This window comes from Gouania willdenowi, chromosome 8 (assembly GCF_900634775.1).
Source record: "Gouania willdenowi chromosome 8, fGouWil2.1, whole genome shotgun sequence".
Taxonomy (NCBI): Eukaryota; Metazoa; Chordata; class Actinopteri; order Blenniiformes; family Gobiesocidae; genus Gouania; species Gouania willdenowi.
This window is the reverse complement of record NC_041051.1, coordinates 11,434,847-11,460,822: the sequence shown is the minus strand read 5'-3', so window position 1 is coordinate 11,460,822 and position 25,976 is coordinate 11,434,847. Positions and strand designations below refer to the sequence as shown.

The following is a 25,976-nucleotide window of genomic DNA, read 5'->3' as shown; positions in this document are numbered from 1 at the left end:
GGCATTCACAGATAATGTTGCAATTTGACATTTTTTTATTTACTTTCCTTTAAATGTTGTGACAAATGGAGCACAAATGCTAAAATTAAATCTACAGTCTGTGATTCACAACTCCACAAGCGCATGACTAGCTGAGAATAAAACGGCAGTTACAATAAACACTTCCATAGATAAGTCCCTTACTCAAAACATTAAGCAATTAAACCCCATAAACATTGTGCTGAGCAGTACAGAACAACACAAATTAAAACCCACAAAAGAGGAGTTAATCATAAAAATCTCATCAAAATTAAAACTACAAACAGAACACAAAACAATGAAAAAAACCTTTAAATGTGTACTATTAAATATCAGATCACTTTCATCTAAATCCCTCTTAGTGAGTGATCTTACAACTGACCAGACAGAGACTTGGCTCAAAAATGAAGATTTTATTGCTCTTAATGAAGCCAGCCCTCCCAATTATGGTAATCACCATATTCCCCGTGAGAGTGGTCGGGGAGGAGGAAGGAGAAGTGGCAGCAGTTTTTCACTCAAACTTATCAGTTACCCCAAAAACCAAATTTAACCAAAATTCATTCGAAAGCCTCTCCTTTGAAATTTGTAATCCCAAAAACAAGATAGAAAAACCCACTTTACTGGTTAGTTTACCGTCCTCGTGGTCCATATTTGGTTTCTCTCTGAATTCTCTGACTTTCTCACTGATCTGGTGCTGATCACTGATAAAGCTATCATAGTAGGTAATTTTTACATTTATGTTGATGATGAAAACAACAACCTAAATAAATTATTTACCTCACTAATAGATTATATCAGCTTTGCACAAAATGTAAACAAACCAATTCATTATCTTAATCATGCCCTGGACCTTGTTCTAACATATGGTTTAGATATTGGCCACCTGACAATATATCCTCAAAAACCTATTCTTTCAGATCACTTCCTGTTATCCTTTGAATTCAAAATATCAGCCTGCTTAAATTCTGAGAGAAAAGTACACTATAGTAGATTACTGTCTGAAAAAGCTGTAGCTCGATTTAAATATTTAGTTCCATCATTGCTTACCTCTGATCCATATGATATCGTAACAGAGAGTAGCTATCAATGTCTAATGACAGAGAAAAGAGATGATCTTGTCAACAGTGCAATGTTGTCACTGCACACAGCTCTGAATGCTGTTGCTCCACTTAAAAAAAAGACGATATGTCATAAAAAGGTCACTCCCGGACGTCTTTTAAAACAGGCATCGCGGAAATTGGAAACGAAGTGGCTCTCTTCAAACATGGTAGAAGTTCATATATCCTGGAGAAAGAGTTTGTTAACTTATAAAAAAAAGCTCTTCGCAAAGCTAGGACTTCCTATTACTCAACTCTAATAGAGGAAAACAAAAATAATCCTCGGTTTCTATTCAACACTGTAGCCAGGCTCACCAAATGCCACAGCTCTGTCGAACCCTCTATTCCTGTTAACCTGAACAGTGATGACTTCATCTTCTTTACAGATAACATTCTAACAATTAGAAAAAAAGCTAACGCCCCCCCTGCAGGAGTGCTCAATAATTTCTTAAACAAAACAGCTCCTGAGGTATCCCCAACATGCAGCTTTTATTTACATAGTTTCACTCCACTTGATCTATCTGAACTGACCTCAATAGTTAGTGCTTCTTAACCAACGACCTGTCTTTTAGATCCAATTACAACTCCATTATTTGAAGATGTTTTTCCACTAATTAGCACTAATATGGTGAACTGGATTAACACATCTCTAGTAATCAAATCTCTCCTTAAAAAACCTACCCTCGATTCAAGTGGCCAATTATAGGCCAACATCCAATCTCCCTTTTGTTTCCAAAATTCTTGAAAAAGTCAATTGCAGTCATTGCAGGTCAAGTATGTGATCACATACTTAGGAACAATTTATACAAAGCTTTCAATCTGGCTTTATAGCCCATCACAACACAGAGAATGTCTTAGTAAAATTAACCCCTCTTAGCCTCAGATAGAGGGTTGATCTCGGTTCTGGTGCTCTTAGATCTCAGTGCAGCCTTTGATACAGTGGATCATCATCTACTGCTGCAGAGACTGGAAAGTGTTTTTGGGATTAAAGAAACACCGCTGGGTTGGTTTAAATCCTACCTATCAGACAGAACTTACTTTGTTCATGTTAATCTCTCCTCAGTGCACGCCAGAGTTAATCATGGAGTTCCACAAGGTTCAGTTTTGGGACCAATACTCTTTACATTACATATGCTTCCACCCTTATGAGAAAATATAATATAAATTTCCATTGCTATGCAGATGATACACAGCTCTATTTGTCAATGAAATCAGATGAAACTCATCATTTCACCAGTCGAAGCAGATGGCTGCCACCTCTGAACCTGGTTCCGCTGGAGATTTCTTCCTATACAAAAGAGGGAGCTTTTTCTTCCCACTGTCGCTAAATGCTTGTTCATGTGGATCTTGTTGGGTTCTTTCTTTTTTACTATGGATTTTGTTCAGCGCTTTGAGATGACTTTGTTGTATTTTGCGCTATATAAATAAAGTTCAATTGAATTGAATTATATCATGTTCTTTTTCACTTCATTTTGCATGAGCTGGTAATCTTATCTTAGCTTTATACTTAGAACATGTTATGGCAAATTTTATATTCATCATCATATCCTCAAATGTATGTTCATGTGTACAATTTGTCATGTTTTAATACATGACGACTCCATTAATCTTTACACTTTTGAACAGCTGAATCATGATTAAACAGTACAGATCGTATTATTCTCAGTGCAGCACAGTCTCTGCCAAGGCCAGAATCTCTGCAGACATACACTGACGTACACACTTATCAAGACAGATAAAGACTGGAGCCAAACCTTCTCATAACATCTTCATCATCCTCCAACATTGCCACTATGGGCATCTGACTCCCTCCCTTTTGTCTCTCACTGTTGGGACCTTTTCTTATCTGTATAAAAAGCTTAAGCTTTGAAACTGTTGGAGCGGGGCGCGGCACTTCCTTCGGACGTCCGCCTGGACGGACGCTAATTTTGTTTCACTTTGTTCCATTTTGTACCTTTTTTCTTAGTTTAGAATAAACATTTTTTATATAAAATCATCAATGCTTCTCCTGGATTCCATCATTCAACCAGAGCAATGAATCATGTCACTAAATGAGGTCAACCGTAAATTCTGCCGTAACAATTGGCGTCGACGAACTGAATCCATCTTCTGCTCTGTGGGGCGTCGATCGTGGACCAGCACTGGGTCGACACATTTGAAGCCCCGGGGCTGGCCCGCGGTGGTCCGCCCTCGGACAGAGACTGGAGCACTAACCATCGGTTGAACCTCAAACACCAATTCGGACTAAGGTAAAGCTGCCTTTATAAACATATATGTATAAATTTTCATTTACATATATATATATTCGCTCTGTGTTGATTTTTTTTGGAACCAGTCAAGCATTGTATTGATTTTCAGCTTTGAGCTTTGATTTTGATCCTCAGCTGTTCTGTGTTTTGACGCAGTGAATAGCCATGAGAAGGGCTCAAATGGTTGAGGTTCTGTGCTTTTTAATGCTGTAGGTTCTCTCTGGTTTTCTTCGGGCTCGGATATTTTGTTTAGGCATAAAATACGGCTGGTCATTATTTACTTTGGTTTTGTTCGGACACCCACAGACAGCCTGTGAGGTCCTGACCATAGATAGACGGGCAACCAAAGTTTCCAAAACATCCCAGCGGTGCCATGATCTGAGTTCACCTCTGTACCGAAAGCAAAATAGATTAAAACCCCGAATCTAACCTAAATTGTGTTTCTGTGAATCAAACAGATGAACAACCCAATAAACAAATAATATATGCATACGCATATACAATCTTGGTATGATGTGAACTCAGATCATGCTTTCAGGCGAGTTTTACTTTTTTTTTATCTTTGTTTTTATTTTTTTTTAAACGTGGAATCAGATTTCTCCCTTTGGCTTGGCTTTAATGCTTTCATTTGGACGAGTGTCAGCTTTTGAGAAAGGGAGAGAGAGACAGAGAGCCGGCTTTGGGTTTTTTTGTTTTGTTGTTCTCTCGCAGTGAGCTGCTGTGGCTCTGGGTTTTTTTTGTTTTTTTTTTCTCTCAGAACAGACGTGTGAACACACACACACACACACACACACACACACACACCCACACACACACACACGTACAGAGAGAGAAAGGGAGAGAGAGAGAGCACACACACAGGCACGCGCACGGGCGCACGCACACGCACAGCCACACCCATCCCAAGAGAGAGAGGTGGCGCCCCTCACTGGCCAGTTTAGTGCACTACACACTTGTGACACAACATTGTGATTTCTCACCTTGCCCCCTGCCGATAGAATAGTGCCATTACACACAGACACTATTTTTATTTTTATTTTAAATTTTATTTTGATTTCATGTTTGATGGGCAACACACACTCAAACACACACACACAGATGAATACAGTATTTCATTTTATTTTATTTTAATATTACTGTTACCATCATTATCATTTTTTATTATTTAAATTGTTAGTTTCTGTTGGCTTTGTGGTTGTCCCCTGAAGAAACGACATCTTCAATGAAAGAATGAAATCACCTTCAACTCTTACGCTAATGGAATGTCAACATCATTCAAAGGACCAAGCATCAGAAGGAAATGGACAATCAAAGGTGTGTGACCTTTCAGGACTCAAGGACTCAACTCCCATTCAGCAAAGCAATGCTGAAATAACTCGCTCAGTCCCAAGTCAACTCTTCATCGTCTATGAATGGGCCGCATGCCAATGCCCCATCATCAAAGACTGAGAACCTGTGGGCGTCGGAGTGGACACTCCCCCCACCAATGAGTTGCGAGTTAAACGCCACGACTACTGCCTGAATGATGGGCAGCAACTGCAGACTGGTCACACGTCTGCTGGAAATCTTCACCAAAAAGACACTGTTTCAAAAGCCACAAGGATACCAAGCAACAAGAAGTCCACCACAGCCTTTGGTGGTAGTGCTAAATCACTTTAGCCTTGAACTTTGGCATGGAGGGGGACAACTAGCAAATAGCCAACAAGCTTCTCCTTCGCACAATACTAACCCCTCTATCTTCTGACTGTGCACTAGATTATTTTGTTTTCATTTATTCTCTCACACGCAGACAGACCAGGCATACAGTCACACACCCACATTCATAACTATGAGAAACACAGAACTTCACACAGAACCCTTCTGTTTGCCACATGAGATCAAGTGTGCCCATCATTTATCTTTGCTTTTATTCATTATGTTGCTCATTTATTTACACTGCTTTGGCCTTTATGAGAAAACAACAAACAAAGGGGAAGAAAATAGTGTTACTGATAAGGTTGTTTTTGTTTGCTTTTCTTTCATTTATTCTCTTGATTGAGGGGAGGCCCCCCACAATGCAAGATATGGTTACATCCGCTGAAGACAGAGCCCTCTGTTACCTCAGCTTTTGGAGCTGAAGTTTTAATTTTTTATTATTTTATTGGCCATGATTTTTTTGAGCTCATACGTTTTTCTCCTTTGTTATTTCTGAACGATTCTTCTTTTTCTCTTTTGTTTTTACTCAATTTCAGGAAAATTGAGACAGAGATTGAGGACTGCAGCCTCAACAAGTTTAAATTTTGACATTTTTTGACCGATACCCTCGTAAACAATCTGTACCTTACCCTTTTTGAAGCTGCTTGCGACAGACAGCCTAGTTCAACATTCATTGTTTTCATTTTGTGCGCCTCCCCTTACCGCGTCGGACTGTCTGGCCGGCCCAAAGCCACTCGACAGCATGGGGGGGGTACCAAATTTTTCCTGAGAAAAAATGTCCCATTAGTTGCTATGAGTACGTAGGCAATTACTTTTCAAACAAGAAGTCCTGGTTTAATGTGCAGAAAAAGGATAAACCTTGCTAGGGAAAGCGCTCTTTGGGGGATAGCGGTCCACCTGATTTGATACATGCTTGGTAACCGAAGACCGTTCTGAACAAATTTCTACGTTCCCTTAGAGTGAGGGTTATTAGAGGTTGCGTGCTCCGTTCAATCTTAAGAAGTGCCCAATAAAAGTCCTGACAGTCTGCGTTGGTTTATTATTCTCCTGCTAATTCGGAGGGTTTTTTTTTTAATCTCCGGAGTAACGAGTGGTCGAGTTTGAAATTCTCCCTAGCTTTATATTTTAAATAAAGTCACAGGTTGAGAGGTTACCCTTCCCCCATACTCCTCCCAACTTTATATTTTTCATAAAGTCAGAAGTTGGAAGGTTCCCTGGAAATTCTCCCTAGCTTTATATTTGCATAAAGACACAGGTCGAGAGGTTACCCTTCCCCCATACTCCTCCCAACTTTATATTTTTCTTAAAGTCAGAAGTTGGAAGGTTCCCTGGAAATTCTCCCTACTTTATATTTTCATAAGGCCAGGTTGAGAGGGTCTCCGGCTAATTCAGATATTTGTTTTAAGTTTCTGGAATTTGCAGCTGTTGAGAGTTTCCCGCGGTTTGGTACCGCGGTTGAGTTTGTTGTTAGGCATGGCCATGCGATTCCTGCCTGATCAGCAGATGAGCAGACTGTCAGTACCACGGGCGATAATCTAAGACTCCGCCAAGGCGGAAGTAAAAAGGAGCGTACCTCTTAGTAATCAGACGATACCAGTAAAAAGCAATTAATTAACACTAAAAGGTTGCCAAGCATGGGGGGGCAATAAGAGCTCATTGACCCCGAGAGACGAGGTGGACTGGCTATCGCCATTGGTGGGTTAGATGAGACCTATATTCCACTTAGACACTGCAGCAAAACCTTGTGAATGCATGGACGTGAAAATTGAGGCATGAACGTGTGCGGTGCATGAATGACTGAATGATGACACGTTACGTATGCCTGAGAGAACCGCGTTGTGAGTGCGAATGTGCCGTGGACGTGTCATTGAGTGATTGACCGATGAATGGCTGTTTGACTACACATGTTCCTCTGTTTCACCTTCCTTTCCTCCTGGGTTTTGATGCACTTGATCTTCTCCCTGTTTTTGCCAATTATGTAGTGGGGTGTTCAGAAAACACTGCTGCTTGTTAAAAGAACTATGGTTTTAGGCCTTGGGCCTTCTAAAAAGTTTACCAGGTTTTAAAGGTTTTTTCTGGGTGTTTAAAAACACCAAACGACATTTTTTATATATGATACCACTTTCAGTGGAATGACTGGCTTTGACCTTGACTGACCTTACATGTTCAGTGTCCATGTTTTTTTGTTGTTATATGTGTATACTCGTTGTGGTGTGCACTTGTCTATGTCTTCGTCTTAGTTGTTGTTATTATGTAGCTTTTTCCAAAATACAGGTCGCTGTAAGGAGACGAATCAGATCCAACTAAAGAAAAGAGATATTTTAAATTATCCAGTTAAGTCTTAATAGTTTCCTCTCTTTCTGTTTCTGAGTGTTTCCTAACAGAATGCCACCGCCTTCTCGACTCCGATCCTTCCTCCAGCCGCCATGCCTGGTCACTGCTTGTTATGATGAAGGATGAGAATTAAAGGGAAGTATTGTCCATAACTGTAACTGGGAAGCAAAGGGGAAATAGATTGAAATAGACACGTGACAATATGACATATTGTGGATGTTCTAACATAATATCTATTCCAGAGACTACAGCGACTTCCAATCCAACTGCAAAATTGGGGACAGATCTTCAAATTTCCAAAAGGAGCGTACAGTTGACCCTGGCTTTGACCTTTATGGCTGAGGAGAGGGAGGTCGAGGAGGTTGGAGGGCACAAAGGCAGGCGGACACAAGAGAGAGGAAAACGGAGACACATCCAAAATGATCAGATAAGTGATTTTCCAATGATATTTATCATATGGTTTTAAGAATCCAAATGTATTCTTATGTAAAAAAGGGAAGGGAGCGGGCCAACGTCCCTCTGGTTTTTTATTTATATTTTATCATAGGAAAATATACATCAAACCCTCCAACTATTTTCTTCTTGTTCCACCAGCACTTAGCGTGCAAGACCATAAAACACCTTCACTGGGTTTAGACACTTTTAAGGGAAAAATTAAGTGTTCTCAACATTGGGTTGGTGGCCCAATCTGGGTCGCCTGAGATTTAAAAAAGGGTCCTCCTGAAATTCTTGATAATTGATTGAAATAAGTTTAAAGTTGAGTAACTTCCAAGCATTTAAGGAAGCTCTCCAAACCGTGCTGGGGCTCGTCACCCCTACGAATGGGATAAATACAGAGAGCAAAAGACAATATGATTGTTCGACTCAACTTAACTTTAATTCTGTCTAACCTTAAAGGGCCAATAATCTTGCTAAACTCTGGTTCAGACACAGAATAGGAGACACTTTTGCCACCAATTGACCTTCAAAATTAAGTAAATTACATCTCAAATTGCTTCTCACCAGGTAAGTAGATGTACCACAGATAATCACTGCAACTCCAGTTATGCTTCTTCTTACTCCAGGAAAAGAAAATTGAATTAATACTTCCTGCTTTTCTTTCAAGCCTCATATTTTCCCACTCGCGTGCGAATGGGCTACAGAGCTAGCATGGCTAAAAGCTCACTAACCCACACCTAACCATTGTGTGATTGTGCAGCAGCACCTTTTAGGATCTGAAAAGCTCTCAGATCCTGACCTCTGACCTGTCTCTGCCTTCCTGGCCATACTAACTATTCATTTAGTTAGTTAACTAAACCTAACACCCCTAAACTTCTATTCTATTCTATTCTATTCTATTCTATTTTATTCTATTTTATTTTATTTTATTTTATTTTATTTTATTTTATTTTATTTCATTTCGTTTTATTTTATTTTGTTTTGTTTTGTTCTGTTTTGTTTTTCCCCCCCCCTTTTTTTCTGTCCAGGTACCAGCTAAAAGCCTACCAGGTACCAGGTACCAGCTAAAGCCTCAGTAGTGGGATCGCGCCTGTGTTCAGGTACCAGCCAATCCCAAGAGTTCTGTTTCGGTGTTTTTCCCCCTCTTCTGTTCAGGTACCTTCCGATCCCAAGAGAGGTTGCCAGGTGTGTGGAGACTACCCTTCCTCAGACAACAACCAATCATCTACAACGCCGACCGAAATGAACGACCCACACGGCAGTGAAGGTCGCACAGCGGGCGACATGGATCCAAGATGATTGCCGAGACCAGCTGATGCTGAGACGGAGGCTGACCGAACAATGAAGGGGGAACCGACAAGGCCACTGAGACACACACACACAAGAAAACTCTCTAGAACAAGGGCCTAGCTTTGTTTATAAGCCACACCAAATGCTCATAGCTAGGTTGAGGGAGCTATTGGTTACCCCAGTTACCACTGAACTCAGCCGATGAAGACGAGTGATGTCCTTGATGCAAATGATGATTTTTGCTTATCTAGATGTAATAAAGGATGATTTTTGATGATTCATGCCATTGATAATAATGATGAAGTTTTTTTTAAGGTTTATTTCCACATTTTTCTTGATATATCTGTGTCATGTTCTGTTTAGTTTAGTTATTCTGTGTCTTTGTTTTATTCTGAGTCTTGTCTGTGTTTCAGGTGTTCCTGTTTGTGGCTCCACCTCCCAGTGATGTCTGTGTGCTTGGTGGGTGATTGAGTAGCTCCCTCGTGTTTTCACCCAGGTGTGGCCCATTCCCAATCAGGCCTCCTCCACTATTTAGCTGAGTGTTTGGACACAGTATGACTGCTGGATCATTGTTTGTGTGTCTGTGTGATGTCAGGGTTGTTATCTGCTTCCTCGTGTCTGGTCTTGCTCCCTGTTCCAACTCCCCTAAGTTGGATTTGAGTTTTGATTTTGGATTTTGGATTTTTTGAATTAAACATGGACTGGTTCCGAGAACGCTATTCCTGCATCCTGCCTCCTTCTTTCCCTGCATTTGGGTCCACACCAACACCCAACCGTGACAGAATGATCCAGCCCCAAGTGGATCCAGCGGAGATAGATTTGGCAGAGATGGACCTGGCTGAAAGGACTGCCTACTGGCAGAGCTACCTACTGGAGGCCAGGGAAGATCTGTGGTATGGATGGGAGAACGAGCCTGTTAGGGATCCCTACAGGGGAACTCGACTGGCTTTGGGAGGACCCCGGAGCCTACAACGAGGTAAAGGTCGGTCGAGAAGGAAGGGTCAGCCCCGCCAGTCTCCTAGCTCCCAGGCTAGCGTCCCTGTCTTACCTAGCTCCCAGGCTAGCGTCCCTGTTTTACCTAGCTCTCAGGCTAGCGTCCCTGTTTCACCTAGCTCTCAGGCTAGCGTCCCTGTTTCACCTAGCTCTCAGGCTAGCGTCCCTGTTTCACCTAGCTCTCAGGCTAGCGTCCCTGTTTCTCCTAGCTCTCAGGCTAGCGTCCCTGTTTCTCCTAGCTCTCAGGCTAGCGTCCCTGTTTCTCCTAGCTCTCATGCTAGCGTCCCTGTTTCTCCTAGCTCTCATGCTAGCGTCCCTGTTTCTCCTAGCTCTCATGCTAGCGTCCCTGTTTCTCCTAGCTCTCAGGCTAGCGTCCCTGTTTCTCCTAGCTCTCAGGTTAGCGTCCCTGTTTCTCCTAGCTCTCAGGCTAGCGTCCCTGTTTCTCCTAGCTCTCAGGCTAGCGTCCCTGTTTCTCCTAGCTCTCAGGCTAGCGTCCCTGTTTCTCCTAGCTCTCAGGCTAGCGTCCCTGTTTCTCGTAGCTCTCAGGCTAGCGTCCCTGTTTCTCGTAACTCTCAGGCTAGCGTCCCTGTTTAACCTAGCTCCCAGGCTAGCGTTCCTGTTTCTCCTAGCTCCCAGGCTAGCGTTCCTGTTTCTCCTAGCTCCCAGGCTAGCGTTCCTGTTTCTCCTAGCTCCCAGGCTAGCGTTCCTGTTTCTCCTAGCTCCCAGGCTAGCGTTCCTGTTTCTCCTAGCTCCCAGGCTAGCGTTCCTGTGTCTCCTAGCTCCCAGGCTAGCGTTCCTGTGTCTCCTAGCTCCCAGGCTAGCGTTCCTGTGTCTCCTAGCTGTCAGGCTAGCGTTCCTGTGTCTCCTAGCTGTCAGGCTAGCGTTCCTGTGTCCCCTAGCTGTCAGGCTAGCGGCCCAGTGCCGGCTCCCCGCACCAGGCCGCCAGTGCCGGCTCCCCGCGCCCTGCCGCCAGTCCCGGCTCCACGCACCCGGCCGCCGCCTGCCCTGCCGCCAGTCCCGGCTCCACGCACCCGGCCGCCGCCTGCCCTGCCGCCAGTCCCGGCTCCACGCACCCGGCCGCCGCCTGCCCTGCCGCCAGTCCCGGCTCCACGCACCCGGCCGCCGCCTGCCCTGCCGCCAGTCCCGGCTCCACGCACCCGGCCGCCGCCTGCCCTGCCGCCAGTCCCGGCTCCACGCACCCGGCCGCCGCCTGCCCGCACCAGGCCGCCAACGTCGCCGCCAGTGCCGGCTCCCCGCACCAGGCCGCCAACGTCGCCGCCAGTGCCGGCTCCCCGCACCCCTGTCCCATCTGAGCCCGGCCCGCCGGAGGTCTTCCCGCCTGTCCCGTCTGAGCCCGGCCCGCCGGAGGTCTTCCCGTCTGAGCCCGGCCCGCCGGAGGTCTTCCCGTCTGAGCCCGGCCCGCCGGAGGTCTTCCCGTCTGAGCCCGGCCCGCCGGAGGTCTTCCCGTCTGAGCCCGGCCCGCCGGAGGTCTTCCCGTCTGAGCCCGGCCCGCCGGAGGTCTTCCCGTCTGAGCCCGGCCCGCCGGAGGTCTTCCCGTCTGAGCCCGGCCCGCCGGAGGTCTTCCCGTCTGAGCCCGGCCCGCCGGAGGTCTTCCCGTCTGAGCCCGGCCCGCCGGAGGTCTCCCCGCCTGTCCCGTCTGAGCCCTCTTCGCCCGGCCCGCCGGAGGTCTCCCCGCCTGTCCCGTCTGAGCCCTCTTCGCCCGGCCCGCCGGAGGTCTCCCCGCCTGTCCCGTCTGAGCCCTCTTCGCCCGGCCCGCCGGAGGTCTCCCCGCCTGTCCCGTCTGAGCCCTCTTCGCCCGGCCCGCCGGAGGTCTCCCCGCCTGTCCCGTCTGAGCCCTCTTCGCCCGGCCCGCCGGAGGTCTCCCCGCCTGCCTCGTCTGAGCCCTCTTCGCCCGGCCCGCCGGAGGTCTCCCCGCCTGCCTCGTCTGAGCCCTCTTCGCCCGGCCCGCCGGAGGTCTCCCCGCCTGCCTCGTCGGCTCCGCCTCATGGGAGGCCGCCGGACTCTTGGTCCCCTGCTTCGCCGGCTCCGCCTCATGGGAGGCCGCCGGACTCTTGGTCCCCTGCTGCGCCGGCTCCGCCTCATGGGAGGCCGCCGGACTCCTGGTCCCCTGCTTCGCCGGCTCCGCCTCATGGGAGGCTGCCTAACTTGGTTTCGTCCCTCCTCCGGGCCCCCGTCCACCCACCCTGGTTTGGTGTTTGGGTGGATAGATTTTTGTTTTGAGCGTTTGGAACCCGCTCCTTAAAGGGGGGGTTCTGTCATGTTCTGTTTAGTTTAGTTATTCTGTGTCTTTGTTTTATTCTGAGTCTTGTCTGTGTTTCAGGTGTTCCTGTTTGTGGCTCCACCTCCCAGTGATGTCTGTGTGCTTGGTGGGTGATTGAGTAGCTCCCTCGTGTTTTCACCCAGGTGTGGCCCATTCCCAATCAGGCCTCCTCCACTATTTAGCTGAGTGTTTGGACACAGTATGACTGCTGGATCATTGTTTGTGTGTCTGTGTGATGTCAGGGTTGTTATCTGCTTCCTCGTGTCTGGTCTTGCTCCCTGTTCCAACTCCCCTAAGTTGGATTTGAGTTTTGATTTTGGATTTTGGATTTTTTGAATTAAACATGGACTGGTTCCGAGAACGCTATTCCTGCATCCTGCCTCCTTCTTTCCCTGCATTTGGGTCCACACCAACACCCAACCGTGACAATCTGTGCCTCACAAAAGAAGAATATATCCAATGTATGACAATAACGATGCTAATGGTTAACCCTGACAGACAGCAAAGGTGGAATATAATAATTTTGTTTCTTGATTTGGTCGTTGAGGCGACCAAAAGTGGGGAATGTTATGGCAAATTTTATATTCATCATCATATCCTCAAATGTATGTTCATGTGTACAATTTGTCATGTTTTAATACATGACGACTCCATTAATCTTTACACTTTTGAACAGCTGAATCATGATTAAACAGTACAGATCGTATTATTCTCAGTGCAGCACAGTCTCTGCCAAGGCCAGAATCTCTGCAGACATACACTGACGTACACACTTATCAAGACAGATAAAGACTGGAGCCAAACCTTCTCATAACATCTTCATCATCCTCCAACATTGCCACTATGGGCATCTGACTCCCTCCCTTTTGTCTCTCACTGTTGGGACCTTTTCTTATCTGTATAAAAAGCTTAAGCTTTGAAACTGTTGGAGCGGGGCGCGGCACTTCCTTCGGACGTCCGCCTGGACGGACGCTAATTTTGTTTCACTTTGTTCCATTTTGTACCTTTTTTCTTAGTTTAGAATAAACATTTTTTATATAAAATCATCAATGCTTCTCCTGGATTCCATCATTCAACCAGAGCAATGAATCATGTCACTAAATGAGGTCAACCGTAAATTCTGCCGTAACAAACACATGTAGGCAAGTTGTTTCCATCCATCTATCCATCAATTTCACAACATGAAATGTCCTTTGCACATTTCTCGAACCCTTTTTACGTCTCTAATGTCTATATTATATCATTGCTTTTAGTTTGCGTAACCTTACCTTGTCATCTTCAGCATTGTCAGCTTTGCATTGGTGTTGCTCCATTGCTCCTCATGTATGGCACATCTTTCTCACTGTCCTCCTTTTGCCTGCATCAAGTAAACACATTGACCCATAAACACATTGATTTCTTGACATCCTCCTATGAGGGATAATTATAATTTAGAATAATAGAAAAACACTATATAGGCCCCATACCCCCCAATTTAAGGTCTCTGAACCTACTGGTCTTGAGCATGTTTTACATCATTTGGAGTATTCTGGACCCTACTTTGGGTGGTCAAATTCACACAGTCACAGCTGGAAGTTGGAAGGTAGACCGAGAAGGTGATGGGAAAACTTCGAGAGACATGTCCCACACACACGTGGATCATTATTTTAATTCAGAGGCAAGATAAAGACCAGTTTAATCCACCTATTTAAAGTATGTACTGTAAGGCACCGACAAAACCAGAGTAATAAGTGACAGTTATCAGTCCCTACAGGCTCTTTCCTTGAGTTCATGACATTTTTTTTTTATTTAATTTGGCGTAATTTTGAGAAATAATTTGAGGAAAATTGTAGGATTTTGGAAAAATTGAGACAACAATTTGAAGTTTAAAATGACTGTCATCATGTGATATAATCATGGTAAAATTGTGAGTCCTGGAAAAAAATGACGTAACCCTATGAATTTTATGTTTGTATAAGCGAATTGAGATGACTTTGTTGTAAATTGAGCTATACAAATAAAGTTAAATTGAATTGAATAGAAAACCTTTTGTCTAAATAATAGAATAACTTAGGACCTGAGCATAGCCAAATTGATATTATATCACAATGCAGTGTTTCTTCTTTTAAGCCAGAGAAAGAGGTAGAATTTAAGGTGGTGTCTTCAACACTTTTTTGACTCTTTTTTTTTGTTTTCATTGGAATATCAGTGGAATTCATTAAAGTCTCCATATAACTTGCTTTACTGTTATTTTAATGAGTAATATATTGCTGATTTTTGTTTCAGTAATGCTTTATATTACTGTGTTACTGAAAACAGGAATACAGTATATTACTGTAACTCGTTACTTTTGTAATGCGTTACTCCCAACACTGGTTATATAGGGTTAAGGGGTTTACGGTAAGCACACCATTTGGTTCTGATAAAATCGCACAATATTCTAATTGCAGCCATAGATTTGAGACATTCTTTCTTTTTTCATTAAAAACAAAAACCTGTAATCGATTGTTGTTGAAAGCTTTCCATATAATAATAATGTAACCTATATTCATCACCAGAGTGAAATTCTTCTAGGCATTGTACAATTTTTCCTTGAGTGGTAGCAGTGGGCTGCCAATTGCAGGCACCCGGGGAGCAGTTGGATAGGACATGTTCTTTCACTCAAGACAAACTGAAAGATTCATAAGGAGCATTTCAAATCAATGATGCAGATGGGTTTACAATTCTATTCATGTTCTCTCCCACACATGAAACCCAAGTGCAGGGTTAGTTCCGTGTGATCAGATGTACTCACGGCCATATTTTGTTGGAGAACTTGTGCCGCAGGATGAGGGCGATGGTGGTGAGGACCATCATTGTCGTACACATGCTTCTGGCCCAAATGGTCTCCCCGCTTTGGGACTTGTGGTCTCTTCAGAGGTTTGAACCTTCTTCCTCCATTGAAAGGCTTGAATGGTGAAAGGCAGACTTTGATGTGTAATAAATTGACTATTCCTGTCTTTTCCGCTTTGGTTCTTACTTATGACTGAGAGATTAGCACAGAGGATTAGCCAGGATCAAGGAGGGGGGTTAGATCTCACTGGCAGGACTGGGGAGTAAACATTGCATGCTGTGTGTTGCTATTCTGATAGCAACCCTCACCATCATAGTGTCAGCAGAACGAGGAAAACCAACCCCAAACGGGATTTTTTTTGTAAAGAAAGAGACACATATTGAAAGCATCATCAGTTTCCTGCAAGTTTTTTTTTTTTTTTTTTTTAAGAGCAAAAACAGAGAACATCAATTCACTATTATTGTGCCTGAACTGCTTGAGGAAATGTTGAATCTCAGTTTGATATCATGGAGCTTGTTCTAAATATACCAAGATCCTCTAATGACATCCCTGCAGGCCATGAAGTGCAGTGCTCCAGCAATATATTATGGAAAGAGAGAGAGCATAGTGGGATAAATGGGGGCATAAATAGCGACTGTCAGCAGCTAAGCCACTTATACTTAGCATTGCTGACTCAAGCAGAGAATAAGGGAGCAGTAGGCCAAGGGAGAGAAAAAAAAGAAAGGTGTAATTTTACCCATGTGCCAAAGAGCAGCGATGCAGATGAACTGTGAATGTGAACAAATTCCCAACATCAGAGGTGTGTTTCTTTTTTACTTGGAAAAATACTAAGATACAAAGTTCAAATGAAAAAAAAAAAAAAATTCTCATTTAATTTTCAAAAGAATATAAAATAAATGTCCCAGGAAGGTATCTGTTATAGTATATATAGACAATGAATGAATATAGACTGGTGTAAACATCTGAAAATCATTACTATTTGTTTAACTGTTTCATTTTCAGTATGTGGATATAGACATTCACTATAGAAGGCACATCTGAGTGCAATGTGACCTCTTTTTCTTTGCTCTCTACCTGTCAGATGGCCATCTTACAGTCATACAAGAGAACAACACAAGGCAGTATCATCTATTTATTCACCCTCTATACCTCTTATCCTGTTCAGGGCAGTGGGGATTATATCAGAACTTAAGATACATTACACTCTGGACCGTAGAAACATAGGCCCACAGCTTCTCTCCTAAAGTTAGTTAAAAAAATTATTTTCTAACCATATGTGAGTAATGGCACGCCCTATGCTTTAAAGGTAGGGTAGGTGATTTTCTTTAGATACACTTTCTTTATGTCCTGACAGAAATTATGATCTTATGTGCTCTGAAAAAGGAACGTAGAAAAGGCAGAGCCGTCGGGGAAGTTACATTCAAAATCATGCTAGTTTTTGAAAATCACGGACCCAACCTTTAAGAAAATCTCATTAGTACACATTGCAGCTTTAAAAGTTTGATGATGTTCCATGTACTTTTCTCTAAAATGGTTTAAAATTCTCAGATGTAAAACTTGAGCATTGCGTTAGTTCAGGCAAGCACGGAAGTCAAGCTAGCCCAGCCCCTTCATCTGTCAGTAGCTTTTAACAACTAACAGCATTCATTCCCTAATTCATTTAATCAACCAGCTGATCATGTGACATGCTTCCCAATGATTAGTCTCAGTGCTGTATTCAAACCACGCCTACTTCTGCACACGTCATCCGCAAACCCCTCGCAACCAACTTCTGTATAATTAAACAGTTTCTTCTGTTGCCATCAAACGTCTGTGCTTCTGTTCCAGGAGGCCCTGCTGACCGCTCTCTCTGCTTATGCTTCCCCATGTAGCTGATGGAAAAGCGAAAAGGAGCTCCCTTCGCTTCAGGTTTTCCACGCAGCTGCTGAAAGGTCAGAGAGGTTCCAGAACAGAGCCTTACCACCAAATCTAAACATCATGCTAAATAAAACAATTTGACTAAAGTGATCCTGACTGACATGCTTTGTACTGGTTGAGGAATCATTTGTTATTTGGTTTCCAAGGAAAACAGAGTTCTACATCCGATACAACTTAAGCAAATTGCGTGTTTAAGAAGCACAGTGGAACACACATTGCGTAGTTTGATTTGGAGACATTTTGGTAAATTTTTTGTATTGTAGATGTTGTAAAAGCTTCATTTTGTAACTTGTGGTCTAGGGACCAAAAAGTGGCTCAGTGGATTCGGACTAAAACTCCTAAAAACACACGAAACAGTGTCCACTCACCTCTGATTCAAAGTATTACCTAAGTATCTAAATAATCGAGTTACTATAAAGGGAAAAATATTCGCTATTATTTCTGTTTGCTGTTTGGAATCATTGCATCAAATGGACACTGAATAACCCTGATTTCCCTTATTAATGTTCCTCATGCTTTCTGGTTTGTTTTATTGTATATTGCAGATATTTTCTCCCTGTATTGTTCGAAGTGTTTTGATTTACGTTTTTCTTTTTTAAAGTGATCTATGCATTATTGCGCTAGATACTGCCACCTACTGACATGAAAAAAACAACGATAATTTTCTTTTCTAGCAATGTTGATGCCGCTGGCACAAATCTACTCCAAATTAGGAAAATATTTACGATACCACATCTTTAGGTCAATGGTGTACATTTTTACCAAGGGTACTTCATAATAAGTCACAGCCCACTACCAACTACCAGGGTTAGGTTCAATTGTAATTGAGGAAGAGTACAGCAAAATGTTGTAGCCAGATAAAGGGGGTACTTTGATTCAGAAATATGAGAACGGGGGTACTTGAGCAAAACAAATTTGAGAACCACTGGTTTAGAACATTAAACTTTAATTAATGAGGATGCATGTTCATTGACATACGTATACTGTATATAAGTTTACATTAGGGCTGGGTATCACCAGGTACCTCACGATACAATACCATCGCAATATTTTTGCCCACGATAATGATAATATCAAGATACAGCGATTCTGCGGTAATCGATATATTGCAAGAAATTTAATCTACGATACATTACGATATCTGTGTCACTGAAGAAATTCAGAATTTACTGACTGTACTGAATCCATTTCACAGGAATTACAAAACACTGTCAATCACATGAATGACAGCCAAGTAAAACAAAGTGTATACTGACACACACACACACACAGTGTAAAATTGTAAATATCCACTCCTCACCTATTCTCTCATTGTACTGTGTATGTACTGCATTATCTCTGTGTATCATGTATATATATATATATATATATATATATATATATATATATACACTGTATATTGTTTTAGTCATGTCTTGTATGTTGCAATATACATTTTTTTAATCGATATTTGGCACCAGTGTATCGATAACATACAAGTTATGTCTTGCGACTGTAGGAACCCTGGTCGATGGTCAAAAGGCGGTAAAAACACTGTCGCACATTTGGAATTTTATTACACTTTTATGACTCAAAAACAGACAATGGAAAAATGGACCAAGGAACATTTCTTCAAATCCCAGCCCTTCTTCCTGCAGACTCTTTGCTGACACCCATCCTCCCCAAAGAACAGACACCCCACAGAGATAACAGGGATGGAACCTGACACCCTACACCAGAGACATCCTTTTCAACATGAAGATTAAAAAGGAAGAAATAAAAATAAAACCTATACACCATCTGATTCTTTAAGGGCAGAACTGTGATTTAAACGAATTTCAGACATGGGACCTCAATTTTAACTATTTGTCTACAGGAAAGAGACTCATCGTGTGCCTCCATCTGACATATTTAAGCACTAATGCAATCACATTTCAAGGGAAATGTTTATAACTTCATATTCCATGATCATTGATCAAAAGTGTATTTGTCCTCCTTTGTTATGCTTAAAGCTAGAAATAATTCAAATCAGTCATTTAAGGGATAATCAATTGAAAGTCATGTTTCAAGGGTTCATGCAATTGGCACACACCCATGCTCCATTTTAGACCTAACATGGTAACACCCTATCTAGTTTTATGACTCTTTGTTTAAGAAGCACATGGGGGATAGCCCCACCATCTTGTCTTCTTTACAGGAAAGTTAAGCCTCCCGCTTCTTTCTGCCAGCCAATCAGGTTTCACTCATTCCCACACTGCAGATGTGTTTTGACCAATCAGATAACCTCTTGACATGTTTATAAAAGGCCTCGCTCTCTCTTACGTCTCACTCTTACGTCTCGCTCTTACGTCTGTCTAGTCCTCCTCTTTGCATCTGACTTAACAGTTAGATGTTATTCAGTTTAGTGATGCTGAATTTTTGAGATATTGATTGAACTTCTCTCCAGTCAGGAAGTGGCTACCAGCCACTTCCACAATGACTAACTTTAAGTTTTATCTCCATTTTTGAAATTAACCAAGCAGTTTTTAATTTTGGAGCAAATCAATTTTTATAGCCTCCCATGAGTAAGCTTTAACGAACTCTAGCATCTTTGATTTGAGAACATGTTAGTTAAACTACCCATCGACGTCCAGGAGTGGTGCCGTGTAGGAGAACCAGAACCACAGCCAGGCCGACAGTATCCCGCGGGCCTGTACAGTGAATGAGCGGAAAACGTCTTCGGAAAAACACAGGAAAAGCTTTTTCCCCACACACTGCTGGTTACGCAGAAGGAGCTGTCATCATCACGCCTGTTCGAAGGAGGGTAAAACTGCACGCACACACAATTCTGGCAAAAAGGTGGCTTATAACTTAACAAATTCTCTCAATCGAAAATTCTAGATTCATAGTCCATATTTTTCATTTTGGTAAAGTTTTATTAATTTCATTACTTTAACTTTCCATTTTCCTTCTTCCTCTTCCTCAGAGCGTTAGGAAATCCCTATAAATCCCAAATTCACGCAAACATCTAAAACACTCAGAATGTGTAGATACCATACAGCTGTGTTAAAATGTACATTTTGTGTGATACCAATGAGTCAAAATAACTGTGAATAATTGTGAAACTGCCTAATTTATCATCGTGGTAATAGCCTGTAAAATAAACATGTACATATTGTAAACGCTGTGTTTTTATTGACATTTAAACCTTTATTAAACCTCTATTCTGACGTCAAGAACCCACTACAAAAACAAGGAACTGTAACAATTAATTAAAATAAAGTGATCTAGGACACTTAAAACTCAATTCTAGATGGCACCTCTGGCGACGAACATATTAAAAATTAATAATTAATATTTTTGAATATTAATCATCCTTTGTTCTCCTACACGACATATTGTACTATTGATATTTTGGCACACGACTAGTTTACATACATATCTGTGTATGACCTGTCATTAAGTTGGGGCTGATTTTTTTTATGCCTTTTGTGTCTTTGTCATTTGAAACCCTTTTGCACACACACTTTACCTTGAAGTACTTAGGATCCACATTGTGTTCTCCACCATTGTGTTGATGGCATCCATGACCTTACGAGCTACATTCTTCAAAAGGGCATTTTTCTCCAGTTCTTTGAGGTCCTCAATGTCCTTGAATTTGCTGAAGTACTGCTTGTTACAGTAAGAGGGTCAGTCACAAACAGTCTGCAAGAAAGGAAAGATAAAATAATTATATGAGATTGATGAAACCAGTGAACACTTGCACACACACATGAGATGCCTGTGTGTTTTCCCTTTGAGTGTTTGTTTTAAGTTGTTGCTCTTTGGTAAAATGCTCATGCAAACTGTTCGAATCAATGCAGTTCGTAAACTGGTGTCATTTCAAGATGTGATCAATAGGATTACTGAGCTGTCAAAATTTGACAGCTTCTGTGTGTTTAAAGAAAAGGTACATAAATGACAACACGTGCACAGTTTATGGAAGCCATAGCAATGGCACCAACATTGAGTGCTGAGACAGTTGATAATCTTTTGGATGAGTTTAATACAAAAGTCTGTAATGTCGTAGATGTGGTGGCTCCAATCAAAACTAAGAGAAAACCAAACAAACAGAAAACACCTTGGAGGAGGACTGAGATAATGCAGAATTTGAAATCTGAGTGTAGAAGAGCTGAGCGTAAATGGAGATCAACAAAACTCCAAATTCATCTGGAACTATACAAAATAAGTCTGTTAAAATTCAATGATGCCTTGTTCAAAGCAAGGCAGCAATACTTTTCTGAAATTATTGCCAAAAATGTCAACAACTGTCGCATGTTGTTTTCGGTAATTGAAAAGCTCACAACCCCCCCAGATCAGATAGCCCCTGAATTACTGTCAGCTGGAAAATACATTGAATTTGCTGTATATTTCAATGAAAAAATACAATCAATAAGGTCAAACATCAGAACAAACCAGCAAAATAACAAAAAGCTTGAATAGCTTCAACCACTGAGGGATGAGTCAACTATAATGTTAGAGTTTATTACAGTGAACCCAAAAACAATAGAGGAAACTGTTCAGCAGCTGAATCCATCAACGTGTTGCCTTGACACAATACCCTCAAAATTCTTTAAAACTGTTGTAAAGTCAATTGTCACTGATTTGTGTCAGATAATTAACTGCTCATTCCAATCAGGCACCGTACCAAAATCCCTGAAAGTAGCTGCTGTGAAACCTCTGCTAAAAAAGAGAACATTGGATGCCTCTATACTGGCTAACTATAGACCAATCAGCAACCTTCCATTCATGGCCAAGATCATTGAGAAGGTGGTCTTCAACCAACTGAGTCAATTCTTAACATTCAACAAAATATTTGATCAAATTCAGCCAGGTGTTTGTTTTCATCACAGCACAGAAACTGCTCTTATCAAAGTGATCAATGACATAAGGTTGAACACTGATTCAGGAAAAGTATCTGTTCTCATTCTATTGGATTTAAGTGCTGCATTTGACACTGTAGATCATACAATTTTGTTGCACAGATTGCAAACATGGGTTGGACTAAATGAAAAAGTAATGCAATGGTTTAAGTCCTACTTGGAGGAGCGAAGTTATTTTGTAAGCATTGGAAACTTTGAATCTGACAGATTACCAATGTCCTGTGGGGTTCCTCAGGGCTCTGTTCTTGGACCCCTTCTGTTTAGCCTTTATATGCTTCCTTTGGGACAAATTTGACAGAACTGTAAGGTTGATTATCAGAGCTACGCAGATGACACACAACTTTATCTATCACTGAACCCAGATGACTGTGGTCCCATTGAGGTGTTGTGTGACTGCTTAGAAAAAGTAAACTGCTGAATGAGTGAAAACTTCCTTCAACTAAACCATGACAAGATGGAGGTGATTGTCTTTGGTAACAAGGAAAAGAGGACTGCAATCAGCAAGTATCTTGAATCTCGATCTTTAAAAGCTAAAGACCAAGTCAAAAACTTTGGTGTTCTGATTGACTCAGATCTTACATTCAGCAGTCAGATCAAATCTATCACAAAAACAGCTTCTACCACCTAAAGAACATCTCCAGAGTGAAAGGTTTAATGGCTCAGAAAGATCAGGAGAAACTGGTCCATGCTTTTATCTCCAGCAGACTGGACTATTGTAATGGTCTTCTGACAGGAATTCCCCAAAAGAGCATCAAACAGCTACAGCTGGTTCAGAACGCTGCAGCTTGGGTCTTAACCAGAACAAAGAGGTCAGAACACATTACTCCAGTTTTAAAGTCTTTACACTGGCTCCCAGTCAGCCTCAGAATAGACTTTAAAGTTCTGCTGCTGGTGTATAAATCTGTGAATGGGTTTGGTCCAGAATACATCAGTGACATGTTAGTCAGGTATGAACCCAGCAGGTCTCTCAGATCTATGGACACAGGTCAGATAGTGGAGCCCAGAGCTCACAGTAAACATGGCGATGCTGCGTTTAGTCGTTATGCTGCAAAGAAGTGGAACAAACTGCCAGCAGAGCTGAAATCAGCATCTAATGTGAACATTTTGAAATCAAAGTTAAAGGCACTTTTTTTCTGTACTGCATATGATTGAGAGAGAGATTTTTGGTCATGTTGTTGTCATGTGTTTGTTGATGATTTTAACTGATTTTACTGATGATTTTTAATGTTCTTATTGATTTTAAACTGTTGAATGTTTTATCATGTAAAGCACATTGAGTTGCCTTGTGTATGAAATGCGCTATACAAATAAATTTGCCTTGCCTTGTATCTGCAAGTCTCTATTTTGAGATGAATAAACATCCTCATATTTAAATCCTGTGCATGTTCCTTTTTTCAGTCTTTCCATTAGTTTATCATAACATGTGCATGTGCGTATGCCCCCACAAGACACCCACGTGCAACACTTATATTGAGTTGTTGAAGCAGGATTCATAGATAAGCCTAAATGGTATAAAGAAAGAAAAGAAAAACATAAATGTTTTTTTTGTTGCTAGATTGGATAGGCATGGCCTGTGGTGTGAGATCTGAGTAAACATGGAATCAGATGAAAATATCTCAGTTGAAATGACAAAAGTTCAGAATAATGGGAATATAATAACACCCTAGGCAGGTACAATGTACGAACCCGATGTTAAACATTGACAGAGTTTATGATAGTACGCTGCTTATGGTCAAGTTGACAAAAAAAAAAAAAAACACTTTAAAGGCCCTCACATGCTGAAAGGAATGTAGTGTATCATATGTCCTGAAATATTTCACTAAGGACAATGACCCCCCCCCCCCCCCCCCCCCACCCATTACTACATGTTTTATTATGCCGTTTTTTTTATTTTTGCATGATTGGTGGGTTTATATTAATTTGATGATTAGTTATCATCAGTAGAGGCAGACAGTGGTTTAGTTCACGGCAGAGTGATCACTTCAGGTTATTTCAGGTCAGGCCCTAAATTAAAAGACTAGAATCAAAACACCACATTCCTTGTGGTGATCTGAAATGTTTTTACTTTTATCTGTTGGTGTCCACACCCTAAATTCTATGGGTCATGTGTTAGGAAACCATGCATTTGAGGAAACAAACACACAAATGTCAAGGGTGGGTGAGTTATATTATCGTTCACACATACTGGAACTCAAGCTTGTGGTTGTTGATGGAGGTCAAATGAGTGCAGACATCTAGTGGACAACCAGGGTAGTGCAGCATTTAGGGATATTTCACTATACTTAAGGCAATATACTGTGTACTGTAACTTTATTGTGGGAAGAGAGAGTTGTGGTCTATAACTTCAATGGCAAAAATATGACAAATTTCAACAACAAAGAGGGACTTTAGAGATGTCGACACAATGATTAGTCTTGTCTCTGGAGAGAAAGGATAGATGGATGATGGATACACAAGTGTAGATGAATAGTATTGTAATAAATAGAGATAAGATAAACTGACAGCAGTCAGTAACGCTGTACAACCATGTCCATATACTTGGTGAGTAATTCATTTTTCTTTTTTAGCTCGTTAGAAAGGCGTCAAATCTCTTCTTGTAGTTGGGTAATTTTTTTGTTGGCGTTTAGTAGCAAAATGTCTTTCTCTGGCGGCAGGTGAGGAGCAGCGTCTCCACCGTCTGTAGATGTGTTTGTAGATGCGGCCATCTTGCGGTACTCAAGAATTTTGTATTTAAAGTTTATGGGAATGGGTTAAAAAAAAAACAATTAATTATGAAAGTGGTGTTATGTGACATGTGCTGATGCTGCCTCTTAAATGGACCCAGTCGGGCTCCTGTAGTGCTATGTGTGATCAAGTGTTAAGTGGTAAAAACCAGCATTTTAAATATGTCCAAGCACCTTGTATCGTAGCTATGTGATGTTTTTAAAAAATCAAACAGTTTGGAAATTGGTTAAAAATGCAACCAATAATTCGACTTAGAGATTGAGGAGTACCTTTCTCCGTCGTAGATATGTCCATGCACCGCTGCCTCCACCAGCACCGTTCCAAGATGGCATCGCTGTAGGTACATCCCTCCACAGTCGATGTGACGTCTACTTATATTATGTCTATGGGTCACAGACACACAGGAAGTCTTTGGTTCACCTGTAGAGAGTTGTGTGGTGTATTAGACGCACACAGAAAGTCACTGTGTTTTGTAGCAATGTTTGAGCCAAGCTTTTCAGATAATTAAATTAATATAGAACCGCTCGAGCAGCAGACTGGTACTGCGTGTGCTAGCTAGCTAACTAGGCTGCTACGCATTGTCTCTGTGAATAAAATAAGTCTCCTTTAGGGTCAAGTGTCTGTGTTATATAACTAACAGAAGAGCAGAATGAATGTCCCTAAAAGTGGTTACCGTGTCTTCTCTGTTAACTCATTAGCAGCATGCACGGAGCTGGCCAAGAAAATAACAAAGTCAGTTTTTCCAAACCTTCCTTCCTGATGAATAAGCATATTTTTACTAATGTTAACCAAGCCTTCACACTTTCTGAAAGCTGACATGCAACTGGTAATAACCTGTGAGTGGTCAGTGCTGTTTGAATGAGCTGACATTTAAACATTAATTTTCCAACCTGTTTGTTCCACACGAGGTCATACTGGCAATATTAAGAAAAGAGATGAGAAATCACCTCACACCAGGTCCAATAATGTATTCATTGTTTACAGTCCGTGTCAGTCATAGATTAAGATTGGCTTTTTCTTGTGTTTCGCACACCCACAAATAAGGATCAACAGGTTCTACTTGTTCATCTCCTTACTCAAGTCCTCAGAGCACAGGCTATAATTGGAGCCTTTGCTGAATGGCAGGATTCCTGACTCATTCACACAGGATCAGACCTTTCACCAGAGGTGTAAAGAGTACTGAAATATCCTACTAGGCCTGCACGATATAGCTTACAACCAATATCTTGATATTTTCAGGCTAAATCG

The 25,976-nt window shown here is 41.9% G+C and overlaps 1 protein-coding gene across 3 annotated transcripts in view; it reads right to left on the bottom strand.

Moving 5' to 3' along the window:
* Nucleotides 1–25,695, bottom strand: part of fbf1 (Fas binding factor 1) — a 61,776-nt gene extending 36,081 nt beyond the window's left edge. Inside the window, exons 1-4 of one of the 3 annotated variants that reach the window (XM_028454407.1) lie at nt 25,676–25,695; nt 24,998–25,148; nt 20,615–20,787; nt 13,664–13,752 (exon numbers count right to left, since the gene is read on the bottom strand). In XM_028454407.1, coding sequence (XP_028310208.1) covers nt 13,664–13,708 — 45 coding nt within the window. In that variant the 5' untranslated portion in view covers nt 13,709–13,752; nt 20,615–20,787; nt 24,998–25,148; nt 25,676–25,695. Of the gene's footprint in view, nt 1–13,663; nt 13,753–15,168; nt 16,032–20,614; nt 20,788–24,997; nt 25,149–25,675 lie in introns of those variants that run through there. The other 2 variants (XM_028454404.1, XM_028454405.1) reach the window with 2 other exon arrangements.
* Between the last annotated feature and the right edge of the window lie 281 nt (nt 25,696–25,976).